Raw genomic sequence first — 8,673 nt, forward strand, 5'->3', positions numbered from 1 at the left:
TCTGAAATTACTTAAAAAAGAAAAAGAAATAAATATATATTAAAATTAACCCTTTAGCATTTAAACTGGCCAACTTCAGCCCAAATATTCTCTGTTTTATTTTCAAAGTGGCTAGATTTAGCTTCTTACACCTACCCTACAATGTCCTTCTAAAATAAGCAAACATTATCAAAAACTTGAAGCGACAAAATAAGGAATGATTAATTCACAACAATGTTAACTAATAAGCACTGAATCTGATTTAACAGAATAATGTGAATGCTAAAGGGTTAAACTACCACTCCTCATATTTCCCCTTAATAGTTTTCAATTCTTGTCCCTTCTTAAAAGAAACCATATTAAGTGAACATGTAGACAAAAGACAAGTGACATATAAAGACAACATAAGACAACAGATGTAAACAAAAACAGGCAAAAATGGACAAAAGAGAGTAAATAAAATACCAACACTTACACAGCTAAGTTCTACAACAGACAGTACACAATTCATATATATATACATACACACATATATATAGGTTCATCCCGTAAATAATGAGATTTTTTTCAATTCCATGAACTAAAAGCCGGAGGGGAACAGGATAAGCTACCTGCATCAACTTGCTATAAAAGCAGGAAGTAATTTTACCTTGTCCTCATTCTTAGTGCAGTTCAATTTTAATAGTTATTTTTCAAAGCGATAATGGAAGTGACAAAGGAGCATATTTTGCTTTATGAGTTCAATAAAGGCAACAATGCAATGGAAAGTGCAAGGAATGTTAACGTAGTATATGGGGATCAGACAATAAGCGTAAACCAGTGTCAACAGTGGTTCCAGAAATTCTGAGCCCAAAACTACAGCCTAGAAGATTAGGCTCATCATGGAAGATCTATAGAGTTCGATGAGAACGTCCTGCAAACCCTGGTAGAACAAAATCCCATCATAATTGTTGAGGAACTAGCAGAGAAGTTTGGATTTGATCATTCAACCATTCATTGACACCTGCGCTAGCAGAAAAACAACCATCTTTGGTTTCAAGATGAAGGTGTTCTTCCATCAAGATAATGCTCAGCCACATACAGCGAGGATGACATTCCAAAGGCTGGATGGGAAACAATGCCCCACCTACCATATTCACCAGACATTGCCCCACCTGATTATCATTTATTCTACAATCTTCAAAATCATTTGGACAGAAAAAATATGAATCCTGTAGACGAAGTCAGAACAGCACTGGAGGAGTATTTTTCATCACGGACAAGTGAATTTTGGAAGAGGGGCCTTGCAAGTCTACCAGATAGAAGGAAGAACATTGTAGGAAATGAAGGAGAGTATATTTTAGATTAAAAAAGAACATTGTTTCTCTTAATTTTGAAAAATAAAAGAAGAATTTTAAAAAACGCATTATTTATGGGATGACTATATATATATATTTATATATATATATACATACATACATACAAACAAACAAACACAGACATACATATATATATGCACACAGAGGGACACTACAATAGTTGTATTTTCCAAAACTCATTCAACAAATAACATTTATTGATATTTATCAAGACTATATATACATTTCATACAAAAATGAAACAATTTTCATATTAACTAAAACATCAAATATGCACATAAAAATATAAACAAAGAACGGGGGGTTTGTTACACAGTACTCCTCAGAAAGTAGAAACAATGGCCATAATGATACTCAATTAAATATTTTAAAATATAGTAAATAGAGAAACATTTCATATACCAATATAACACAAAACTGACATGGTTAAACTACAATATTAATATATTGTCTTCTCTTTTACTTTCACCACTGCCACCTTTGCACAACAATATGTCCATCATATTTTATTCTCTCACATCATCTTGTATAAAGTCATCATTCAATCTCTTTCTCTCCTATTCTCCTTTCAGTAATTCTTTAGTCTTGCAAATTGCAAGGTGACCTCAATAGTGTTGGTGTTATGAAAAAAAGCATGTGGTTGGCATTAAGAAGGGCATCCAGCTGTAGAAATAATGCCAAAACTGAAACATTGGGGGCTGGCACTATCCTTCACTAGTTGAATCCTACAAAAATGTCCAACAGCCTATGCCAACTTAGAAAGCAATCAAAATTTTTAATATATATACATACACACACACACAGAGTCAATCATTGTATTTATGCACTCTTTCCCTCATGCACACACACACACACACTAAAAATTATTACTTTTGTATATGACTATGCAAGACTACCAATTTGTTGGTATTTGTATACTGTTAAAAGCTAATGAATTATATAAAAGGTAATTGCAACATATGAGCATTCAAATATTTTTCCAGATCACAAATTGATCAATCATCATAAAATCATTTGTCAGCTCTAACAATAGGAAATATAAGCCATGCACCACATTGTCTGGGTTTTTTAAGATGATAGAGTCATAAAAGAGGATTTCCAACAGTCCTACTGTCCTATCAGGAAAAATGAAATATTTGTTTTGTCATTGACGGACACATTGACAAGTTAGCCTTCATACTGTGGTAGACATTGCTCATAGAGATTAAGGTTTTAAGCTTTACATTTTAGCAAGAGAGGCTTATAAAATTAATGGAAGAACCAAAACTAACTACACTAATAAACTGCTTGATGAAATTCTGTCCAATCCAACACATTTATATAACCAAAAGCTGACTAAATGCTTAACATGTCAAGCATTTGGACTCCTTTACCAATATTAATTAGTTTAGGCTACAGAAGGTGCTATTTCTATTTTCTGATTGACAGGAGTAGAAAACACAAGCTTTAAATTTGACATATCAATGTACAAATGCAGTAATCTGTGAAACTTGTCTATGTAAATTAAGGATTTCTTTTAACTGAAGATAAGGTTAGTTATTCAAGAGGGCAATCAATTCCATAATGTTAAAAATGTTTATATATTCTAAATTACCACAAAAATAAGTGAAAGACAAAATTTATGTAGGTAGAATTTGAACTGCAAACAAAAGAAGAAGCAATGCAGGCATTTTATCATTTAGTCCAATACTTCGTAATCCTGATTACCTCTATGAGTCTGATAATACAATGAGCTCCTACACTGGTTCAAGGTTAGGAATTTGTAAGAGAGAGAATATAGTTAATTGAAATAGCCTTATAATATAACTGGTACATACTTTATCAGCCATTGAGAAATGAAAGGCAAGATTAATTCTGGTGGGATTTGAACTCAGAATGAAGAGAGAAGAAAGTAAATATTGTAAAGGATTTACTCTAACATTACTTATTCTGCCATTACGCTACCCATAACAATGATTTGTAACTTCTGAATAAGGATTTCTAACATTTGCAGGTACTGAGGAAGAATTAATTGTGGTCAATTTAATCAATCTCTGTACATGACTGATACCTATTTTATTGAGTGCTAAAAAGCAGGTAAGGTAAAAAGTAAACTAAACCCTTGAAGGATTTCAGCTCCTTACAATGTCAGTATTGCCTTTATAATAGCAGTTGTTGCTACTATAGACAAAAGATCAGAAATTTGAAGAGTGAGTTAATTAATTCAATCAACCCCAGTATTTGACATCATTATCATCGTTTAACATCCGATTTTCATGCTGGCATGGGTCGGACAGTTTGACTGAGGACTGGCAAGCCAGAAGTCTACACCAGCCTCCAATCTGATCTGGCAAGGTTTCTACAGCTGGATGCCCTTCCTAACAATAACTGCTCTGAGAGTGTAGTGGGTGCTTTTTATGTGCCACCAGCACGAGAACAAGTCAGGCAGTACTGGCATTGACTACACTCAAATGGTGCCTCTTACATGCCACCAGCATGGAAGCTAGTCAAGCAGCACTGGCAGTGACCACACTCGAATGGTGCTTTTTATGTGCCACCAGCACAGGGTCAGTCAGGCAGCACTGGCGTAAACTATGTTCATATGGTGCATGTTACATGCCACCGGCACGGCAGCCAGTCTGGTGGGACTGGTAACAACCATGCTCAAATGGAGCTTTTTACGTGCAAACCCAGAAAGATGAAAGACAAAGTCAACCTTAACTATTTAAATTCAGAATATAAAGAGCCATGACTAAATATCACAAGGAATTTTGTCCAATGCCCTAATAATTCTGCCAATCTGCAAGACTCTAACGATTACACCAATCCACTAAGAACAATAATAATATTAATTATATGTTAATATAAAACCACAGTACAAATGTACATGTTTTTCTCCCCTTAGCTTTTTACATACAAAGCAGGAGTAAAATTTACTATAGAAAAAATATATAATCTATGAACCTAAAATTATAATTGATTAGTATTTCTACAAAGCTATGTTTGTTAAATTTAATTCTGCAGGTATCAAATAGAAAAAGATGTATTTTGTTGAGGATGAACGACAAAAATATACTAATTGTTTACTCTCACTTTAAAGAGTGACCATGATCATCATCATCATCATCATCGTTTAACGTCCGCTTTCCATGCTAGCATGGGTTGGACGATTTGACTGAGGACTGGTGAAACCGGATGGCAACACCAGGCTCCAGTCTGATTTGGCAGAGTTTCTACAGCTGGATGCCCTTCCTAACGCCAACCACTCAGAGAGTGTAGTGGGTGCTTTTACGTGTCACCCGCACGAAAACGGCCACGCTCGAAATGGTGTCTTTTATGTGCCACCCGCACAAGCCAGTCCAGGGGCACTGGCAACGATCTCGCTCGAAAATCCTACAGGAGCCAGTCAGGCGGTACTGGCAACGGCCACGCTCAAAATGGTGCATCTCATGTGCCACCCGCACAAGAACCAGTCCAGGGGCACTGGCAACGATCTTACTTGGCTTGCCGGGTCATGATATATATATATATATATATATATATATCTAAGCACAACCAGCTACAGCAGCAGTTCAAATTAGAAGCCAATGATCACTCTGGTTTCCTCTCTTCACTTCCTTGTCTTTTTCCGTACTTCTTTCTTGTATTCAGTAAAGGATTGTATCCAAAATGTTATACTTTTATTCTATAAATTTTTACCTTCTTTGAGAGTCAACCTAATAATATTAGGTGTGAATATCCCTTAGACTTTTGTTGGTTTTTTGATTAACTTTACTCATATATGCATTACACCTTGTGAAAAATAGTAATTTCACAGGGTTTTTAGACAAGATCTTATTCATCTAAATACCTAATTTCTATATATGTAAGTTGAAATTGAGTTTTCCAAGAAACATATTTCATTAAATACTAATTGGTTCATTCTTTTTTTTTTTTTAATATTTATTATCAAAAATTCTCAAATAAAACTTTTCCACAACTCTTTCTTTTTTTTTTGCATGTGTTAAGACAATGGGGGAAAACAGTATGTGTAATACATAATACATATACACATATCCAGTCATGCCTATATACACATACATTCATATACATGTATACATATATGTACACACACATACATGCAAAACATGCACATAGATGTGTGACAGTGAACATTATATGCACACACACACACACACACGTATACACACACACACACACAAGCGCTGTGAGATGCATACATAAATACATATACACACACGCAGACATATGCATGTACATATATATATACACACAACTGTGCACACATACACACCAAATTACATATGTATATATATAATTGTGAGTCTTCTTGGGACTTTTTTTTACATTGTGGCCTATAAATATATACTACATGTAGAAATTAAATTTGGAATTGCTCAGACTGCTCACATTGGTGAAAAATATACACAGTGACATAACAATAGGGCATGCAAAACTCCACTACCAACATAATACTATATTGCAATAATTTCAGTGAAGGAAATGAAAAAATATTAAAATTGGAAAGAAAAAAAAAAAAATTATTTGACCTGGAAATTTTGAACAATCAAGATAATTCTACATGAAATAGCCAAATACTGTCCGAATACGAACTCCATATTTCACTATAATAGGACATCGTTAAATAAAAAGTAATAATAATAATAATAATAATGATAATAATAATAATGATGATAATAATGATAATAATAATGAGATAACTTTCACATGACAAAATTAACAAAGAATTTTAGAGACAGGCCTTACCGCTCTGTGGAACATGATTGATACGTCTAGCTGGAGTTGGAGAGTTGGACGAGCCAATCGAGCTGGTGCTGCGACTATCAAAGTTGGAGGAAGCAATGCTGTTGTGTCCAGAATCAGTTTCGTACTGGTGCTGGTAGCTGTTCAGACTACTAGTTGGACTTGCAGATTCAGATGAACCTATTGAACCTGGTAACAATAATAACTCTAAATGCAGCTCACAACTACAATGGACTGGCATAAATGAAAACATCTAACAACAGGCAATTTCCTATAAATTACACACATAATCAGACGAGGAAGAGAGAAAGATAGAACCAGAAAGAGTGTACAGATGTCATTATGAAACCAATCTATGATCCGATTTTTGTAAATCCTCTTGTGATGATAAACATCAAGGTGTGTGTGTGTGTAAACAAGTGGGTGCATAAGCATCACTGGGTGGCTAAAGCGTTTGTTTCACTATCAAAAGGTGCCAATCTTGACCCGACTGTAGGGCAGCATGAGTATATGTGTTTTAGAATGGCTTTGGATAGATTGACATAGGGCCTTGGGAGTGTAACCAAGAAGGTAGAAACTGTGTGCTAGGCAATCTGATGGCCTGCACCTGTAAATCAAAAGACCAGTCTTGTCACACACTGTGCTCTGCTGATTTTGTGCGAGAATTACATTCTGAATACAACTATACTCAGTTACTGACACTAATTTAATGAGGAGAGAAGCCAGGTGATCAAACAACTGGAATACACATCAAAATCAACAGCAGATCCATTTCTTTATCTTATATAATTGCATGTATCTATATATTTACACACACACTCATATATACATTTATTAATAGATACATAGAGATTTAGTGTCTAGTTACTTCTGTACCATAGTTTCAAGCTAGTGTCAAGGAATCTAGAAACAGTAATCTTCAGTAGATTTTTGTAGTATTTGGAAAAGCAGTGTCTCACCACACTGTCACATATGTGCACTCTTTCCAGTGGAAATGGCATACTATACACATTCTCCTACCAATGCAAATGGAAAACTGTAGAAAGAAGCACATAATGCCTTAACCATAGACATAGCATAAGCATCTGAAGTGAAGGCTGAAGTTGTGAGCAGGAAAAAAATATTATTTTTCAGCTAATGATAAAGTACAATTGCTATCAAATAATTAAGCAGTTGCAGCTACCCCTTGTTAGCATGGTTACTGCAATTATGAAAGTAAGATATAGAGTCAGAAAAGCATGCTATGCTGTAAGCATTGCTGAAAGATGCAATACTCTCCAAAGGTGCCAATATATTTCTGATCTGCAGTCAATAACTTATGATGAGTAAAATGCAGGCTATATAGAAAATATTAAATGTGTGTGTTGTGTTGTGTTCCTTGATGTTTTAGTAATTGAAATAATAAAAATAGTAAAATATAAACAGCCTAAAACACTGAAGTCTTCAAAATATTGACAAATCAAATTTTGTTGACTTAATAAATTTTAAAGACACATCCGTGAAATAACGAATCATCTTTCTAATATATTTGGTAGAATTAAGGCAGTGAGCAGGCAGAACCAATAGCACGCTGGACAAAATGCTTAGCAGCATTTCATCTGTCATTACGTTCTGAGTTTAAATTCCACTAAGGTTGACTTTGCCTTTCTTTCTTTCAGGGTCAATAAAATAAGTACCAGTTACGCACTGGGGGTCAATGTAATCAACTTACCCCCTTCCCCGAAATTGCAGGCCTTGAGCCAAAATTTGAAACCAATATATAGGTAGAATTATTACTCTAGCACACTTTTCAAAACCTCAAAAAAGTTTTTTTCCTCAAACCTCTTTAAAAGAACATAAAACAATTCAAATCATTTTGGGATTAAAAATCTGCTGTTTTTGTTAAATATTAAAATAAACTACGATCTGAGCATCAGCCAGATACATTCTACTGCTTCAATAATGAGTATCCCAATTATTTTACCTCCTTTTTTTAGGTTGGTTACCAGCAAAAAGAGAAATTTATTGTGGTCGCAATCAAGAATTAGGTTTTACTTTAGCAACATTGTTTTGTTACTTACTATTAAGAATAATTTAATTTGAGAGAATGTTTCAGATAGAATACACAGCAAGTAAGTGAAAAAATAGATTTGGAAAATAGAATTAAACATATGATAAAGAGTTCACTAAAGAAATAAAAGAGTGCACAAACACAAGTTGTAGAAATTTCCATCTCAACAAATATAAATTATAAAACGATCAACAGAGTTTATTTAAACTACAATGAATAACTAACTGTTCACAGAATTACTTTAAAAAATTAAACTTCATACAAGTGGCCATAGTGCTTACAGTTTATGTCATGTATCAAAAACAAAATCTCCAAACTATCGTTTAAATGTTTGTATGGTAGAGGTCAAAATGATACATGACACTTACTCTGAGGTTTCACTAAGAGTCAAGTTGTAAAGTATTGTTATGTAGTCATTTAAACCATAGTTCTATTATCAGTTCAGTAAGAGATACATTCACTTTATGTGATACCTTGGTCGCTGAGTGGAATTTATAAGAAAAATGTATATAAACACTCAACAGTCTTAATATTTATTCACAA

At 34.0% G+C, this 8,673-nt stretch overlaps 1 protein-coding gene across 50 annotated transcripts in view; it reads right to left on the reverse strand.

Annotated features, from left to right (window-relative positions):
* Positions 1 to 8,673, reverse strand: part of LOC106881120 (rap guanine nucleotide exchange factor 6) — a 457,078-nt gene that overhangs the window by 19,794 nt on the left and 428,611 nt on the right. For all 50 annotated transcript variants that reach the window (XR_016241432.1, XR_016241438.1, XR_016241437.1 and 47 more), the window contains one exon: positions 6,084 to 6,269. Coding sequence is in view for 43 of the 50 variants with exons in the window: in XM_089350570.1 (XP_089206696.1) it covers positions 6,084 to 6,269 (186 nt within the window). In the remaining 7 variants the exon portion in view is untranslated. The remainder of the gene's footprint in view (positions 1 to 6,083; positions 6,270 to 8,673) is intronic.

This window comes from Octopus bimaculoides, chromosome 4, assembly GCF_046866305.1.
Source record: "Octopus bimaculoides isolate indiv1 chromosome 4, ASM4686630v1, whole genome shotgun sequence".
Classification (NCBI taxonomy): Eukaryota; Metazoa; Mollusca; class Cephalopoda; order Octopoda; family Octopodidae; genus Octopus; species Octopus bimaculoides.